Here is an 18,891-nt window from a genome sequence, read left to right as displayed (position 1 = left end):
TATGTTTCCTTCTTATCAGAGTCATAAATCCCATTGCCTCTTCACAGACCCTAACTTTTTTACCTTACCTACAGCCAATCAGAAACTTGTGCAAGAGCTGATCCTGCAGCCCCCTCTGCTCATCAACCCCTTCCCACAAAAGACCCTAAGCTTTCACCCTTGGTGCACACACAGGCACCTCTTGTCTGTGTGACCCGCTGCTGTCCATGGCAGCCTACCCCTAATAAACTTTTTCTTTCACTTTGCTTTGTCTCTGGTAAATTTTTTTTACCACCTTTGGCACTGGCCTGCTTTGTCCCACGACACTCACTCCATCCTCTTTCCATCCAGAACCACTTAGGTTCAACTTGTGCAATCAAATACAAATCTCTTTATTGTTTGAGGGTTTTGGGTAAGTTTAGGAAGCTCAGCTCTTAGACACAATGTTGAGTCATTTTCCCTGGAGTGGAGGCAGAGAGAGGACAGGCTAACATAGGTTAGTCTTTTTCTTAATAACTCTTCCTGCTATATCATGTGTATTTTGTTTAGCACAATATCTCATATATTTTTGTATATAATATATTTAATATGCTTATAAAGCAGCAATCAGAGGAAAGGATAATCTCTATAGAGCTAACAAGTGGAGTCCACCTGCTCTTCACTAAGGGAAAGGCCAGAGAAAGAGAGAAATAAGTCATAATGTCCAGAAAATAATACCCCCTCCCCCGGAAAAACCATCAAGGCCCCATCACCCTGTGCACTAAGTGTTCTAGGAGGAGGCACCTGGGGCCACATGTAGCTGGTGAAGAAGCAGGGCAGAGATCCTAGAAGCGTGGGGGACTCAACTATGTGAAATCACTGCAGGAGAGCTGCTGCTGCTTATACTGAGATACTGGGGGAAGCCCACTGGCAGTCTGAGTGCAGGGGTAGCAGTGGTCCTGTTGACCAGTCACACGGCTTCCCCAGAGCCCAAACAGCAGCCACTCCTTTACTGATGATTACGATTACAATTTATTCTTTCCCTCTGTCCACCCATCTGCTCCTTCAGCCATGCCCTCATGCCCATCCCACACTGTCTTGGGTTCAAGGTGGCTTCACAGAGGCACACAGTTCCACTGGTTCCAGTCACAGGGCATGAGGATGTGATTCAGACTGTGACTCATCTTCTGCATAATTTTGTTCTTCCTGTCTACGTGAGAATACACAGGGAAGCCGAATTTGAGCAGAGCCTGGGTGTGGGTATAGATGAGGTAGGTAATGAGGCCCTGGGCCCGGTACTCAGGCGTGGTGCCTGCCATCCGCAGCTCTCCTGTATGGTCCATCAGGGACCAAGATACAGGGGTCCCCTCGGGCCCCAGCAGGCAGAAGTTGGGTAAGGTCCGGATACAGCGCTCAATGAATCTCTGGCTCCTCTCATTGCCACCAAAAGACCAGAATTTATTCACCAAGGCAGCATAGATAGGATCCATGGATGAGAGTTTCAATGTCTTTTGGTCACTGTGGAGATTCCAGGAGAAAAGCAAAGTCCATGAGTTTTGAGGTTTATATTTATTCTTACTTCTATTATCTTGAGAGACAGAGTAGGCAGAGGAAATAGCACATGCAAAGTCCTGGAGTATGGGTGAGCTTGCAATGACAGAGGAACAGAGAGAAGGCCGATGTCATTGGAATGGGCAAACTGGAAGGACAAGACAGGTCAAGGGAAACTGACCCAGGCCTGGTATCTTCCAGATGAGAAAGGAAATGGTGGAGTGTTTTAAACAAGGGAGAAAGATGTTTTGAATTACATTAAAAAAAAAAAAAAGATTATTCTGGCTGCTTTGAAGAAGATTGATTGCGTGGAGCCAGAGTGACAGCAGGGAGAGAAGCTGGGAGGTTTTTTGGGTAGTGAGGGGTCTGAGCCCTGCAGGGTAGCTTTTATCAAACTCACATGGCCTTGGGCTTGCCATCGCTCAGTGACAAGTTCTTCACATCCAGCAGGGAAGGAGCCAGTTCCTTTGTTGTCTCACTTGTCATATAGAGAAGGTTTTGTGTTACCTTGACTTTGAAGGATTTTGTGGCTGCAAGATTTTGTATTACTTCATTCAGGCTGTTCTGTGAACCTGGATGTTATAAGAAGAAATGCAATGATTTAAGTCTATTCTAGGAAGAAACTCTCCAGCGGAACAGGAAGTATGTGAGGATTTTGAGAATTTTGGTCATGAGCTTGGTGCTGCTGCTGTGTGACTGGGGTCATATGGTCAGGAGTTGTGCAATTTTTTATGTTTTACATAAGTGAAAATGTGCCTAGAAGTTCATTCAGCCATGGTCATACCATTGGTGGCAAAATGAAGATTAGAAATACACATAATCATGTAGTTTTGATGATAAAAGAAGATGAGTTATAAAAATCATATTTTTTACAGCACTTATTGGGTTCTCGATGTGATAGACCATTGCAGTAATGGCTCACAATTTGCCCACATCTCCTTGTATCCATTCCCTGGAATGTTCCCCTCCTGCACCACATCTAACTTTGGCCATATGATTTGCTTTCACCAATGGGAGGGACAATTTGATGCAGGGAGAGGTTCAAAAGTGTTTGCCCATTGGGGATTGCCATAACTCCTGGTTACCTTGGGATCAACTGAACCATATGAACTGGCCTAGGCTAGCCTGCTGAGGACATGTGCTCCTATCATGGTATCACTGTGGCCAATAAGCCAGCACTGACAGCCAGAACAAACATTCAGACATATAAGTGAGGCCATGCTAAAGCAAGCAGCCCATAGTCTACCCATCAGCTAACTGCATCTGCATAGGTAAACCCAGAGGAGACCAGCAGATTGTTGATTCACAGAATTATGAGGTTTGCTACGTAGTGAAAGTTAACTGAAGCATCCAGGTATCATACTAGGCAATTCCTATACAAGATTTCACTTAATTTTGTCAACACTCATGTTTTAGGTACCATTATTATCCCTATTTTTATGTAGGAAAATCATGATCTCAGAGAAGATAAGGTAATTGGCTAGGATCACATAGCAAGTGACAGGCAAACACCATCTTAGGTGGTCTGTCTCTGGAGGGCAAAAGCTTAGGCACACAGGTGTTCTTTGTGACCTGGGAGGTGTTCTGTGGCACAAGTTGTCATTCCTGGAATGTCCCTAGGGGAAAAGTCCCTAGAGGAAGCTCGGCTCTGACACCCAATCACCCTAAGGGATCCTGGACATGTCTGCAAAATATGCTATAAATCCTTGGCTTTGAGGGAATTATGCTATGGTTCTTTATATGAAGCCCAGCCTGTGAAGCTTTGAGAGTGTTTTTCCCCCGTTACAAATATAGTTGCAGCTGAGTAAAAAAACTGACAGCAGGCTCTGGAGCTTGGAGAAAGGAGGTATGTGTCATAGGAGAAATTGTTCAGGATGGAGATGTGAGTCAGCATGTATCCCATGCCTTTTACTGACTTTGGATCTGCAAATGCTGTTTCCAGTTGATCACTTCTGGTAAGCCAAGGAATTCCTGACAGTTCTTGAGGTCCTTGGAGTAGATATGGTAAGTATTGGTGTAGTGATCAAGGTCATCTTTCATCTCCTGTTACCATTGAGAAAAGGGGAATAAAACACATTTCTTATATTTCATGATTATAATACTTGCTTCTAAATTCCACTACACTGTGATATTTTTAAGTACCAAAATATTGGTATTTGTATTAACGCATTACAGTTTTTGCTGAGTCCTTCAAATCACGAGATCAAGATGAGAGATTCATGTATTCAAATTATGATAGAAAATTACACAAAAATACCCATTTCAACTCGAATAAAGACACAACTATTTAGAAAGCACTCTTCAATACGTTCATTCTCCTCAACAGGAAGAAGAGAAAAGCAATTGACAAGGAAAAGCTTCTACTATAAGAATAAATTTTACTGCATTTGAAATACTTGTAGAATACACAAACTATGAAGAGGGCTGTATTAAATTTGGTTATGGATAACTCTGGATTGAAATCTCCATCTATACTTAATGAAGCCAAAGAGGATGAAAACCAACTAGAAATGCTTTCTTAAAATAATACAATAGTTGAACAAATTGTAGTTACAGAAAAACAAAGAAACCACTTATTTAGAAAGATCACCTCAAATTATTAAATAAGAGATTAGATTTTTTGAAAGAAGAGGGTACAGGAAAATATTACCACAATGAGTACAGAATTAGAAACCTTTTTTAAACAATTAGAATATGTTGCACAAAAATATACTCACAAGTCAGCAATGATACCACTAACATATTTTGTTCCTTAGGATAACATTTATGATAAAAGATCAAACAATTTTATTTCAGTTCAGCTTTTATTATTAATATACATTTCTTTATTTTTATATTGTTTGATTTAGTGGTTTTTAAATAACTTTATTTGTATGATAGGTATATTTGTATTTTTATAATTTATTTTTTAACATTTTTTATTGATTTATAATCATTTTACAATGTTGTGTCAAATTCCAGTGTAGAGCACAATTTTTCAGTTCTACATGAACATATATATATTCATTGTCACATTTTTTCTCTGTGAGCTACCATAAGATCTTGTATATATCTCCCTGTGCTATACAGTATAATCTTGTTTATCTATTCTACAATTTTGAAATCCCAGTCTATCTTTTCCCACCCCCTGCCCCCTTGGCAACCACAAGTTTGTATTCTATGTCTGTGAGTCTATTTCTGTTTTGTATTTATGCTTTGTTTGTTTGTTTGTTTTTAGGTTCCATGTATGAGCGATCTCATATGGTATTTTTCTTTCTCTTTTTGGCTTAATTCACTTAGAATGACATTCTCCAGGAGCATCCATGTTGCGGCAAATGGCGTTATGTTGTCCGTTTTTATGGCTGAGTATTATTCCATTGTCTAAATATATCACAATTTATAATTTTACTGGATATTTTAAAATAAGTTTAGGATTTTTTGTCTTTTAAAGATATTAACTATTTAGTTTCACTAATTTTTAAGTGTTTCCCCAAAATGCATACTGAAGTTCTAGTATTATAAATTTGCTTTTTATAATCACCCTAACTCACCAACCTATTTTATACCTTCCTATCTTTGCCTTTCCTACTTTCTCTGGTTAGAATGTCCTCCTTTCCTTGTCAGCCTAACAAAGATACATTTATCTACAAAATCCAGTTCCAGTGAAACATCAACTAAGAAATATCTCTAACCTATTCCTGTACCCTCCATCTCCAATCTCCATAGTTTACTCAGCTTTCATCTGTGCTGTCTCTGTATGTGCAACATCTTCTGTTCTTGTATACTTTACACTAAGTTGTAATTTATTTACTCATCTATATTCTCCACCAGGCTGTGAGGTTCTTTAGGACAGGGACTTGTTCACCATCACTACAATTCATTTCTGTGTCCCTAGGGTCTACCACATTGCCAGATGCCTGGTAGGCACATAGCAAATATTAACATAGATGCACATTCACTCTACACATTCATTCATCTGGTAACTTACCTGTTCCTGAGGGCGGATAACCACCGTATTAAAATCAGGCCACTTGTCCACCAGGGCCTTTAGGTTGAACGGGTTTCCCTGGTTCATGTGGAAGACAGTCCCATAAACCTGCAGTGTCCCAAGAAGGTGAGAAGATCGGCTTATTAGGAAGGGATGACAATGGGCATTGTTTGATCAAGATAAGGTTTATTTCTATGAAATCAAAAAACATTACAGTGGGAAAGGGCCAAATAAGGCATCTCATTCAAGCTTTTTCTTCCCATTTAAGACAAATTATAGATGCATATAGTAAAATATTTGTACAAATAAAGCTAATGATCTTAGGAACACCACTCTTTATTGTAGGGTTTAATATTATCTTTTCCCAGACACTCTTCTATTCATATACATAGAGACACACAATTTTACAAGGTGTTTTTCCCCACTGAATACACTGTGGGTATATTTCTATGTTCATAAAACACAAAACTTTTCAATTATGTTCTAATGGCTGCATTGGATTCCATTATATGGATGGATCACAGTTCATTTATTCATTTGCCTCTCGATGGTCATTTCAGTTGTTTCCAACTTTTCACTTTAACAAAGAATTCCTCATAGAGTATGCTTGCACAGAAATCATTGCATGAGCACCTGATATTTTCTTAGATTATCCAGAAGGGTAATTTCTGGTTCAAAGGTTAAGGACATGTTTAAAACTCTTTAACATATATGTCCACATTACCCTCTGGAAAGTTTAAATGAGCTCCCACCAATAAGCAGAGGCTACAGCCTAGCGCTCAAGAGAATCAGCTGTGGAGTCCCATAGCCTCAATCCAGTCTTGGACCTGCAACCCCACCATGTTGCACAGGATGTTGAGAAAGAGAGAAGAGTGGGGAGACAATGAATGAGATCTCTATGGACAAAGTGTCCTAGTAGTTTGGGGGCTGGATGGAGATCAGCATGAGCCTCATGACAATTGTGAACATGAAGCCTCTGCAGATACCAGCATAGAAACATGCCAGAGATCAAAGGTCAAATACACACACACACACACACACACACACACATGCCAGTGACCAGAGGTCAAGTGTATATATATGGTTTCTACCATGGGTAGATCGTGACCAAACACTGTACCAACTTCCTTCCCTCCAACCACCCTCCACCCCACATGAACTCTTGATGTTAAATCATAGAGAAAGAGAAGAGAAAAAAGATTTAAGTTGACTGAGCTTATCCAAATGTCTCCTGTTTTCAGCCATGAATGGAGGATTAATACAGAAATTCAGTATTGTTTGGCAAAATGTAGACATTTTCTTTTTACACATTTGTGTTTGGGGGTCTGTAAAATTGTGTTGCACTAATTACTATCCATTGCAAGATTTGACAATATGTGGAACTGCTATTTTTTCTTATTCCTCTGACCTAATTAGTTAAAACTTGTCTTTTCTTCTGCTGAACTCAGAACATAATGAGCCAGGCAGCTACTCTAAATTGACTCAAGTGGAGTTGACACATGCAATAAAATGCATTTAACACCTAACACTTAGCAGAATGGATGGATATTTTCTCAACTGAGACTCAGGCAAGCATTGAGTTCTGGGTTATACCTCCATTAAAAGAAGCTGCAGACATTTATTCCAGATTTCAACTAGGGTAAAATGTATGTTTTTAATATACTACCAATGCTATCTCTTCATGAAAGTTGAGGAGTCAAGAGGGCCCCTTTATCTTATGACAGAGATGCTCCAAGTAAGGACACTTGGGAACCACCAAGAGTTTTCTCAAAATGATTGAGGCCCACTCAAAATGAGGAGTAAAGAGAAATCTGAATCACAAAATTCTACACTCTAGAGCGTGGAAGAAAGACTTTTAGCAGGAAGAACTTTCAAAATAGCTACTCACCATAAAAATATCTTAGGCAAGTGTTATAAAGTGTGTAACTTGTGTAATCTCCAAGAAAAATTGACTGTCTCTCTGAGAGATTGCCTGGATCTTAAGGATTATTAAGCAAAAGCAGTTAAATATTAGGTAAGAGGGATGAATGTTAGTGGGATGTACCAAAGAAGGTGGGTGACTTTAGTTTCAGATCAGTTAATTTGAAGTCTCTTTTTTGGGGGGCAGTAAATAAAGAATTAAGGTGAGTTGTTTCATTGTGTATTTCTAATAAATGAAAATGAAGCCATACGATCTACAATGCTAATGTTTTCTCTTTTATACTGAAAAAAGGGAGTAACAAATCCATTAGGGAGGTGAGGAGGTGAATGCATTTATCTTATCTAAAATGTATGTATCTGATAGGAGTATCTTTCTTATAAAACAGTGGATATTTAGTTTCTATTTCTACACAAAAAAATTTTTTGAGGAAAACAATTGTCCTCCAAATACACAGACACACACAAAGAGACACAGACACACACGGCTGTGCTTAAATTCCACTGGAATAGATCCCATCCCTTTGGTTGCTAAAGAAAAACTCAAGTGAGGACCTCAGCCTATCATTAGAGTTTCTCTTGAATGGTTCTGGATGTAGGCATTTATGTGTATGTTTTATTTAACCCTGAGATTTCCAATCAACTGTACTAGGTTAACAGAGATACTGGGAATCAGCCACAAAATGGCCTGACATGCAACAAGTTCAGAGCAATTGGAAAATTTAAGTCAAATAGAAATTGACTTATTAATTTCAAAGAAGGTTCATGATGGTTAACCTCCCACCTGGCAAGTGTTCCTTTAGGGAGAACAAATTAAAAATTAACATGTAGTGTCTCAGCTAACTTTGTAGGAGGAAAGTGCTATTATAGAATGTCTCCCGGAAAGGAGCAAGGGAATACTGTTTGAATCAGCTTGGAGCAAAAGGCAGTGTGAGGTCTCAGGCATTCTTATGTTTATACCGTAGCATTGCAAGTCACTACTTGTGGAGAATCACTTAACTGAACCTCCATCTTCTCATCAGTGACACGGACATAGCAGCAAATATCTTGTAGAGAGGTTATGCAAATTCAATGAAAGAAAACAAGCAATAGTGCCTGGCACAGAATAGGTGCTCAGCAAATATTAGTCTCTCTTCCTCTTCATTCACATGAGGTTTCTATTCCTTGCTCTCCTCAGAATTTTCCATTGTCACCTTTAAGGATGTAGGAAGGCTGTTCCTCAAGGATCTCTCCAGCATCTGCAGCATCTGGGCACCTTGCAATGGGAACATCGTGGAAGACAATTCAGTAGCCTAGAGAAACAATCAACAAACAGCCAGGAATGAGAAGAGCTGGAGGAAATTCAAAAACAAGAATAGCAAGTTCTGTGCCAATTGCTGGAGACCTCTTCAATGTCTCGTTATTGGTGTCCCCTTCACTAAAGTCCTCACCAATTCCAAAGAAGAATGAGACTGTTAGAAACTGCAGGACCTGTTTCTGAATTTCTATCACTGATTCTTCTGACTCTACCAGTAGTAAGCTGTGTAACCTTGGGAAAGTTACCTAGCCTCTCTGTGCCTTGGTTTTCTCAAAGTAGATGGCATAATAGCACTATCTAACTCTTAGAATTCTTGTGACGATTAAATGAGCTAATACATCAAAAGAGTAAATAAGTGCCTGGAAAAGTATCTGTCATATATAAACACCTATTTTATTACTACTCCCATTCCTCTTCCTCTCCTTCCTCTTCCTTCCCATTCCTCCTTCTTCCCACTTGATTTAAAGTGCATTATATTGCCTGATATTTTGATGCAGACTTTCTAATATAGGGCACTTTGACATGATTTAAAATATTAACAATTAACCTTATTGTTTGTTTGTTTAATTGCCAAGTCATATTTCAAGCTGGTACTCTCACCTTAGCACTGAGCCTCCCCCTAGTTTTGAGTCTTATGCCATCTCTAAGCCTCACTCTTGGATCTGTGATACCTGCTGCACAATTACCAGGCAGCATAAACATAGTATTTTTACATATTTGACTCACTGCATCAAATTGGGATTACTAAAATATCCCGTAAAATCCTATCTACATGAAAAACGAAGAAAAAAGGTTGCGTCACAGTGTCTTGGTTTGGAACTTTGATCTTGGGAGGAGCAGAAAGTTACTTTTTCAAGACAACACTGAAGAGGTTTTCTGAGAAGATACGTATTAAAACAGGCCATGCACGAGATGCCACACTCCAAGGGAGAACTGGGTAGGTAACTTTGTGATTTTAGAACAGCAAGGTACTTTCCTTTCTGGCCAAAGATAGAGTCACAGCATCTGGATTATTAACCTTCCCACCTGAAACAATGACGAAATTAAACAAAGTAAATAAAACAACAGTTTTCATAGGCTGGACATCAGGCAACATAGTAATATGATCCCTAAGAAAAGAGAAACAGAAAATGTGAGCCTTGGCATTGAATCAACTTATTTGAAGGCTGCAGTTCTGAGAAATGAAACTGATCAGAGCACAGGGTCTCACTGACTTGTGCCTGCAGAGACTAGAGTCTGGGGAGGCCAGAGTGGAGAATCAGAGACAGAGAGAAAAGAGAGAGAGAGAGAAAGCCAAGCTGGAGAATTCTTGGGGAAGAGCAATCTCCTAGATGCTTTGGCTCAGTGCTGATCTGTGTAAGGGGAAACTACCTTAGATTTTAGCCTAGGGAAAGAATCACTGGAAAGGCATAGGTGGGAAATCCTCTACAGCTCACACAAGGCTAGGAAGAATTTGTGTTCTCATCGACTGTAATGGAAGGATCTCATAACATAAGCGCATTGGGTAAGATCCTCAGGCTTAGCAGGGGGTTAAATTCAGCCTCGTCTCTTCTAGATTCACCCTAACACTGGTTAAAAGCAAGTCTTGAAATGATCCAACTGATCCCAATAATTTAATTGTGCACCAGCACAAAAGACAATACTAAAAATAAGTACAACAAAGTCTAATTTGAATTGTCTACCATTCAATAAAATGCTAAGCATATAAAGAAACAGGAAAATACAAAAACACACATCAGTAAAATTAGACCCAGGGGAGACACTTGCAAAGCCATACTGAAAAATATATTTATGATCGCAATAGTGCTATCCCCTCTAATGTAATAATCCCTGCAAACAAGGGTTCTCTTTACCTAAAAAAAAATTAAAGTAGGTAAATGCAGAGATGTTGGAATCTGCAGACAAGAATGCTGAATAGTTGCAATCTTGCTCCTCATTTTTAAGAAGGTAAAGGAACACATGGTCGTGATAGGGAGAAAAATGGAAGATATAAAGATGAATACGGAGTTTATAGAAATGAAAAAAAATACAGTATCTTAAATGAAAACTACCCGGGATATGATTAACTATAGAAAAGACACTGCAAAAGAAAAGGAAAGCGGAAGACATAGCAATTCAAACTCTCCATAATGATGCATGGAAAGGAAAAAAAGAATTAGAAGACTCATTATTGCTAATATGTCACAATTTTTTCCCCCAAGTTGATCTATAGGTTCAGACTAGTCATAAAACACCCAAGTTTCACTTGTAGAACATCACAAGCTGATTCTAAAATGTATGTGATTTCAAAGCTTGCTAGCAAGATTGAGTAATCATGGCAGGATAGTCTTGGCGTAAGGACAGACAAATAGGTAAATGAAATAGAGAAGAGAGCTTAGAAATATATGGACATTTGTGGTCAACTGATTTTCTACAAAGAGGTTTCAACAATTACATGGAGATAGGACAGCCTTTTCAACCAATGGTGCTGATTTTTAAATTTTTAAACAGTCAAGAAGACTCCCTGATGGACTCAAGTGGTTGTAAAGTTCTGAGTGTAGATGTTTGAAGAAAGTCATGGTCTTCTATACTTACTTGCTTCTGCTACTTTCTGCTCCCTGGGTGGTTTATCTAAAATAGCTCCCCATTCCATTTTGGGAGTGTTTTATGAATTTGAGAAAGAAAGAAAAAAAAAAAAAAAGCAGCCCTAAAACATAACACTTTCAGAAAACAGCAACATGAGGCAAGGTCATTCTGTGGCCGTAATGAAGTGAGACAAAAACAAGCCCATTTCACAATGATGTTCAAGAACACGGATAAAAGCAAGAGGCCAGTCTCTTCTGCCGATATGGCCAAATACTCCTCTCCCCAGTCAACAAGTACCTGCTACTTCTTTACCTCTGCTTTTTGCCTTCTGCCTCATGGATTACAGTTTAACAGAATTGCAACACTGCCTGGCAGTACCCAAGCGAGAGCAAACCCATGCTTCCTGGGACCCTTCCCCACATCACCTACCTGTTCAGTCCCTACTGATGTATTCTCACCGAGATTTGCCTCAATTCCCCACAGTGTGCTGTCTGTCTCGTTGCAACAGACAATAAGCCTGATTTTGTTGGACACTAGAGTGTTCCACGTGGTCTTTGACTAGAAGTTATTGGCAAAATGAATTGTTAAGCTCTGGGGCATCAGCACCAACTGGCTAGTTCTCTGTTTACTTTGACTTCCCAGAGCCTCTTCTTTCCAGCTTAACTCCTCAGGACTACTGGTTCTTCAGGACGGTTGCGAAAGGTTTGGATCTGCAGAAATGGAACAAATATTAGTTTGTTTCTAGGGAAAAATACATATCTAGGTTACAAGTATTTCACTATATTTTTGGCTTCTGCAGCTTTAACGTGTTAGGTAATGTGTGACTGGGGAATGTTCCAGATTTTCCCATGTGTGTGTCCCCTGTCTCCTTCCTAGATCCTTGCTAATCATTTGAATAGAATAACAGATGCATAATTTCTCTTTGCATCTCCTTCATGATATGAGAAGAGGAGAGACTTAGCCAGACCCTGAAGGCTCTGGTTTACATTGACCATAGCTGCTGACCTCCTTAAGATTCACTTAGGGAGTGTAGATGGGATCTTCTTTACCATCTGGCTCTGGTCTATCTTCCTAGACTCTTCTGTGGTTACTCCTCATCACCTAAGACCACCGGACATTTCTTCAATGCAGTGTCTTCTTTAGCACCTCTGTCCTTTCTGCATTTTGTTTCCTGTTTGGAAATCCCTGATTCTACTATTCTGAATTCACCTTCCATTCATTCTTCAAAGTCTAGCTTAAGGGCCTGTCATCCCTAGTGACTCCCTCTCTTGTTTCTTACTCCCTTTTCTCTGCTCTCATAAGTGCTTACACACATCTGCATTACAGAACTTGTTACATTCGGCTAGAGTCTACTTTTCAAGACGGTGAACTCCTCTGGGGCAGAAAACGCATCTTATTTATTGCCGTATCCACTGTATTTATCACAGTATCTGGCACATAGTATGCCTTCAATAAATGTGTTGTGAATGAGGTAATGAACAAAAATGCTTGTGTTCACCTCTCTGTCTAGTCACGGTCAGGGACACAGATTGATTGATTGATTGATGAATCCAATCAATGTATATGCACTGAGTGCATAAATAAATATATGCTGGATGTGGGAAATGTTTTCTGCTACTTTGTACTAGGGTATGTCTTGAATAAAAGTCCAGACCAAGGTAGAGGCACCCTTGTCTTGTCTTGGAGGGTCTTAAAACTGTAAAAAGTATAGCATTCCTGAAGGCCAATCTTATCTTTTATCTAGAGGCGACTCTCAAGCAAGATACATGAGTATGAGATGCAATGTAGAGACGGATGTCAAGTCTGCGGGGTGTAATATTACTGTATTTCCTGAAAAATATAGATTTGGAACCACCCTTCAAGGATGCACACACAAGCCAATAAACAAGAATGGTGCCTCATAAATAAGACAGACTGAAAGCAACTGAGAGTGAGCTTCTCCAGGAAACTGGATACACCCAGTTGAGCTGGCACAATTGGGCAACATGCAGGAGTGAAATTCAGGACCTTTGACTTAGTCATTCCCAGAGGGAGAAATTAGCCCAAAGAAAGCAATTCAAAATTGATAAAGCCACACAAATGTAAGCAAGGACTGAACAAAATCTCAATGCCCAGCAATAGGGAAAGAAATAAAAAAATCTGATGCAACTCCATCACGACGTAAATGTAATTCCTATACATGGGACACATGGGACACATGGGAAAGTGTGAAAATAAAATGAGATAGCGTAGGACATAAAACAGTTCATATACCACATATATAAGCATAAATTTTAAAAAGAACACAGGCAAATAAAAACCTGGATTGTGGTAAGAGCAGTACAGGTGAAATCTTTAAAGTAAATTTGTTTATTATATGATTTAAATAAACAAAGAATCTGGCCTGTATTCTTGTCATTAATCATCTGCTCTTTTCCTTGTTGATGTTAAGTACAACAATCTTCTTGTTCAGGCAAAACACCGCCTACCTGAAAATATAACCAGAAGTACTACATATGGTAATGTTTGCAGTGTCTTCACATATTAAGTGCTCCATTCACCCACCCACTTCCAGAAAGTGTCCAAATCTTTCCTCATTCATTTATTAGTTCAGATTAGAAACCTGCAAGAATTTTTCATAGTACCTAACAAGTTGCCTCTTACAGGCTAGGTGACAAATACATGGCTTTTTTTTTTTTTTTTCAGTTGAAGTTATTCCTTTTCCTGAGTTATATTTGTCAGCATCTCCTGAGCAGAACATAATATGAGCATTTTGATTTGTCTCCCGTAAGTGGAGAGGATGTCATGAGGCAATGATGAGCTCTTTTTTCTTTTCTTTTAGCGTGAATTCTCACCTGGAAAGCTGTCTTCACACCAAGCTCTGCAGGAACGAATGAAGAAGAGCAACGTCTATATCATGAAATTTCCCTCTAATGCAGTCGGTTCAACAGCGTCTGGTAGAGTACATTGCATTTAGGAATGTTTTCTTCAGATTTGGCCAAGCTGAGGATTGTCATGTGGACCTTTGCACTAGGCATAAAAAAAAAAAAAAAGTGGGGGTATCAGCTCTCTACAATCCAGCCCTTCCTCCCAGGATCTCATGTTGACGGGACTGGCTCTGCCAGGCTGGGAGGCTGCCAAGGTGCCATCTGAGCTTCTCTTTTCAAAACACCAGGCTGCTCTTTGCCTCCCAGGCCCTGCCATTACTCTGAAAACCAAGCAGTATGAAACTAACAGGCCAGATACTGGAAGAAGTGTCACTCTTTATAGGCAATACCTTCTTCCTTCCCCTTCCCATTCTCAAGTATCTGCAATAAGACTAAGGTAATGGGAGAGATATGGTTCAAGTCTGATTTACAGAATCTGATCTCTCTTCTTACACATACGCAGAACGGAAAATTATTTGCGTGGAGTGACTCAAGCTGTTAGGATCCTGCTTTTTTTTTTTTTTTCAGGATAAGCTGTGTCCTCTCCCTGTCCATTCTGAGGCTACAGTTAAACATCCCCACAGTGACTCAGCATGGGCACTTTTTAGTCTCACATTTATAGAGAAGGAAACCGAGGCTCAATGTGGCTGAATTAGATAGAATTCAAACATAGATACTTTCACTCTCAAATGTCCAATACCCCACATTAACACTTACTCTATACCATCCTCAGAAAAGAAAAGAGGGTTCATAGAAACGATAGTCTGAGTCCCAACTCCACTGTGTGAAACAACCGGGGTGGGATGTTTGACACTACCTGGGTCCTTGTCCTCACCACTCGTGTCCCCATCAACCAGGTGAGTGGATAGTTTCTTTGTGGATGGAAGGAGTCACTCTGATCAGAGGAGCAGGGACAGGGCTGACTGGTGTCTAGAGAGAAAGCTGAAAAAGCGTGTGTGATTCTTCAGTCCACGGAGCAGCCCAGCACAAGTTTATACATATTTATCTCCCACTAGGAGTCTTGTCCCTCCTGGAATATTAATCCTCAATCTTGTCTCCTGGAGTTGAAGTCATTATAATCACTCATTACTCTTTCTCCAAGGCTAAAGGCCATTGAAACTGTTCTGTCACTATCAGCGGAGTTGACCCCTTGGTCCCAGTAGCGTCCATATCTCACAAAGACTGTCTACAACACAAGAGAGGGGTCCTCCTGGGCCCCACCCAAAACCAGATTCCTGGTCCTCTGTCTCCTTCAGTCCTTACACTCACTCAGTCAGAAAGTTCAAGGGTGTCTACCACCCTTTACCTTAAACTAGTCTCTTAATCTTTCTGGATTGTTTCCCTAGCTGGAATGGGTGTTGTCATGCCACATAACCAAGCATTTTCTCTGCTCTTCTGTTACCAACCCTCTCCAGTAGCTCCCCAACAAGGGTTCCACTGCCTGGCATTGCTTGCACCAGTAAAACAAGACTGAGTTTGGTTTAGAAGCAAAGGAAGGCTTTATTTTTTGATCAAAGAATGCAGAGGCATGAGCTCACACTCTACAACATGTGCTCTCCCGACAGACAACAGGTGGGGCTACTTTATGGGGTTCTCGGTGGTGGGAGGGGGCACAGCTCTCTTAGGTTGAGCACAGGCTCACTGCTCTGGGCTCCGACCACAGTGCCCAGCGCAGGGTCTCTGCACACGGCCCTTGGCTGCCATCTTGAATCACAGTGTCCTGCCTGGTGCTTCTGCACAAGGCTCAGGAGCTGGCACCTCAGCTCAGCCATTTCATTTTGCACAAGGAACCCTAATGGAAGCACCAGGTGCAAGGCCTCTGCATGTGGCCCCCCTGTGAGCAAGTGAAACAAGAGGAAGCACAAAGGAAAAGAAAAAGGTTAGACTTTATTACACAGATTCTATTTCTATTCCCCAGGTATTACTCATGGGCTTTGCCAGTGACACTTCCTTGACTCTGTGATTATTATCCTTGCTGTGTTATGAGATAACGGGCATAAATCTCATGCACTTCGGGATCAGATACAGGGGGCAAGGTTCAGGACCACTGGCATCAGTCTTCATTAAAGTATTTCTTTGGGTGCTGGGTTAGGGCTGCAGGTACCAACAGGGGCAGCATAGCAGAGGGTGTCAGACCAAGGATGGCGGGGCTGAACGAACAGGGTTCAGATCCCGACTGCACCTCTTACCAGTTGTGTGACCTTGGACAAGTTATTTCATCTTTCCATGCCTCTGTATCTAGAAAGAGGAGTAAATAATAGTACTCGATAGATTTTGTTGAGTTTTGAGGAAAATTCAGTTCTTTCTGTCACAGGTGAGACAGTCCGTGTATCCTTTCTTATCTAAGGAGGGCCCGTCCTTAACTGGAATTCAGGCTAGTGGAGTTCCCTTGCCCACAGATCCCTCATGAGTTCCAGAGGATGCATGATTCTGTAGTTGTTCCAGCTTTTTCTCATTAGTGTGGGCGCAACGCTTTCTCCAGCTTTCTAAATCCTAGGTAGAAGCAGAAATTAGATCATATCTTTTCTTAATTTAGATCTGCACAGTTACAATTGTGTAGACAGTAATTGCTTAGATAAGTCCCTGGTACATGGAAAGCATATATAAATGTTATATTAAATAAATGAAGAATCATCTAATACAATGCATTATGCATGTGCAAATGTGCATACAAATATTTATCGGAAATAATTCTTTCCCTGGGGTACTTGGTCCAGTCTACTCTGAGGCCAGTGGAATTCATGAATGTCTGATAATATAGCTAATTCTAGTTCTAATATTCTAAAATTCTGAATAAAATAAGAATAGATTTCTAGTAATGCATGAGATTATATCACATTATCTAACATATGTATAGTTGGAGTCCCTAGAGAAGAACAAGAAAGATAGGAACAAGATATTTTTAATGGCCTCAAAATTGCAAATTTGATTTAAAATATTAATCTACAGATCCAAGGATCTCAACAAAGCCTAAGTATGATAAACAAATAGTAAAGCAAATCTAGAAATAAGCTAATTTAATTTCTGAAAACCAAAGATAAAAGGAAAATCATAAAAGCAGTCAGAATCAGTAAAATGGCATAAGAGGAAACCCTACATTCTCCATACCCTGGACCCATCAACTCAAAAATAATACGCAGCTCAGTTCCCCTTGTGATAAGTCCAGACACCAGCTGAGAGGCTCCTGCACACCATGTGAGCATCATACTACCAGTATTGAAGCCAGGAGGAAAATATGTGTCACCTTCTTGCTATATTCCCTTCTCCCAGCACAGCACCTCACGATTGAGAGGAAAACCTCAACTCGTAGCTTGTCCCTGGGGAGAAAAAGAGAGGACTGGACCATACATTAAAGGGTCTCATTTTCAGGAGCAGCCTGAGGGACTTATTTTATGTCTTGCCTGAGTCTGAGTACACAGAGGGAAGAGCCCCACGTTGGGAACCACTGAGAACAAAGGTGATGGTCTGAACTAGTGCACACTCACTGGAAATAGCCCTCCCCATAGCTTAATGCAGAGCGAGCAAGGCAAAACCCCTCAAATCCCAGCTTTTCCCAAAAACAAAAACTAAAAAGTGTTGGCAAGGATGTAGACAAATTCAACCACTTGTGCACTGTTGGTAGGAATGGAAAATGGTGCAGACGCTATGAAAAACAGTATAACAGTTTCTCAAAAAATTAAAACTGGATCTACCACATGATCCAGCAATTCCACTTCTGTGTATGTAGACAAAGGATTTGACATTAGGATCTCGATAGCTATCTGCACTCACATATTCACTGCAGAACTATTTACAATAGCCAAGATGTGGAAGCAACTAAATGTCCATGGACAGATCAATGGATAAAGAAAATGTGGTATTATCTCACTCCTGGGCATATATCCAGAAGGAACCCTAATTCAAAAAGACACCTGCACCCCAATGTTCATAGCGGCACTATTTACAATAGCCAAGACGTGGAAAGAACCTAAATGTCCATAGACAGATGACTGGATAAAGAAGCTGTCGTATATTTATACAATGGAATACCATTCAGCCGTAAAAATGACAACATAATGCCATTTGCAGCAACATGGATGTCCCTGGAGAATGTCATTCTAAGTGAAGTTAGCCAGAAAGAGAAAGGAAAATACCATATGCTGTCACTCATATGTGGAATCTGGAAAAAAACCCAGAAGACTAATGAACTTAAATATAAAACAGAAACAGACTCGAGACATAGAATACAAACTTGTGGGAGGTGGGTAGGGACGGACTGGGAGTTTGAGATTTGTAGATACTGACAGGTATATATAGAATAGATAAACAAGTTTATACTGTATAGCACAGGGAAATATAGTTAAGATCTTGTAGTAGTTCATGGTGAAAAAGAATATGAAAACAAGTATATGTATATTCATGTATGAATGAAAAACTGTGCATGTACACCAGAAATGGACACAACATTGTAAACTGACTATAACTCAATTAAAAAAAAGAAAATGTGGTATATACATACGATAGGATATTATTCAGCCTTAAGAAAGAAGGAAATCCTGCAATATATGACAACATGGATGAAACTTGAGGACATTATGCAAAGCAAAATAAGCTAGCCGCAGAAGGACAAATAGTGCATAATACTACTACTTATATGAGATATCTAAAATAATGATACTCATGCCTTAAATTTAAACTATCTTTGCCATATAGATTTTAACATTTATTGTTAAATAATTTTATTTTTGTAC

At 39.9% G+C, this 18,891-nt stretch overlaps 1 protein-coding gene and 1 long non-coding RNA gene across 7 annotated transcripts; both read right to left on the bottom strand.

Moving 5' to 3' along the window:
- Window positions 1-347: 347 nt before the first annotated feature.
- On the bottom strand, window positions 348-14,250 carry LOC105094920 (glycine N-acyltransferase). 6 transcript variants are annotated; one of them, XM_064492306.1, is made up of 8 exons: window positions 14,090-14,250; window positions 11,685-11,965; window positions 9,539-9,716; window positions 8,587-8,685; window positions 5,477-5,584; window positions 3,426-3,552; window positions 1,910-2,081; window positions 348-1,476 (listed from the first exon to the last, which is right to left on the bottom strand). In XM_064492306.1, the coding sequence occupies exons 3-8, from the start codon at window positions 9,593-9,595 to the stop codon at window positions 1,074-1,076; spliced, it is 966 nt and encodes a 321-aa protein (XP_064348376.1). In that variant the 5' UTR covers window positions 9,596-9,716; window positions 11,685-11,965; window positions 14,090-14,250; the 3' UTR covers window positions 348-1,073. The 6 variants fall into 6 exon arrangements, with proteins under 6 accessions (XP_064348376.1, XP_010985331.1, XP_064348377.1 ...); XM_010987029.3 differs by lacking the exon at window positions 9,539-9,716 and having other exon boundaries at window positions 14,090-14,247; XM_064492307.1 differs by lacking the exons at window positions 11,685-11,965; window positions 14,090-14,250 and adding an exon at window positions 11,265-11,546.
- Window positions 14,251-16,028: 1,778 nt separating this feature from the next.
- On the bottom strand, window positions 16,029-18,825 carry LOC135322647 (uncharacterized). The gene is made up of 2 exons (XR_010383337.1): window positions 17,406-18,825; window positions 16,029-16,654 (listed from the first exon to the last, which is right to left on the bottom strand). It is a non-coding gene; the product is annotated as an uncharacterized LOC135322647 (long non-coding RNA).
- Window positions 18,826-18,891: the final 66 nt, after the last annotated feature.

This window comes from Camelus dromedarius, chromosome 12 (genome assembly GCF_036321535.1).
Source record: "Camelus dromedarius isolate mCamDro1 chromosome 12, mCamDro1.pat, whole genome shotgun sequence".
In the NCBI taxonomy this organism is placed as follows: Eukaryota; Metazoa; Chordata; class Mammalia; order Artiodactyla; family Camelidae; genus Camelus; species Camelus dromedarius.
Note: the sequence above shows the minus strand (reverse complement) of the source record. Positions and strands in the feature narration are given on the sequence as shown.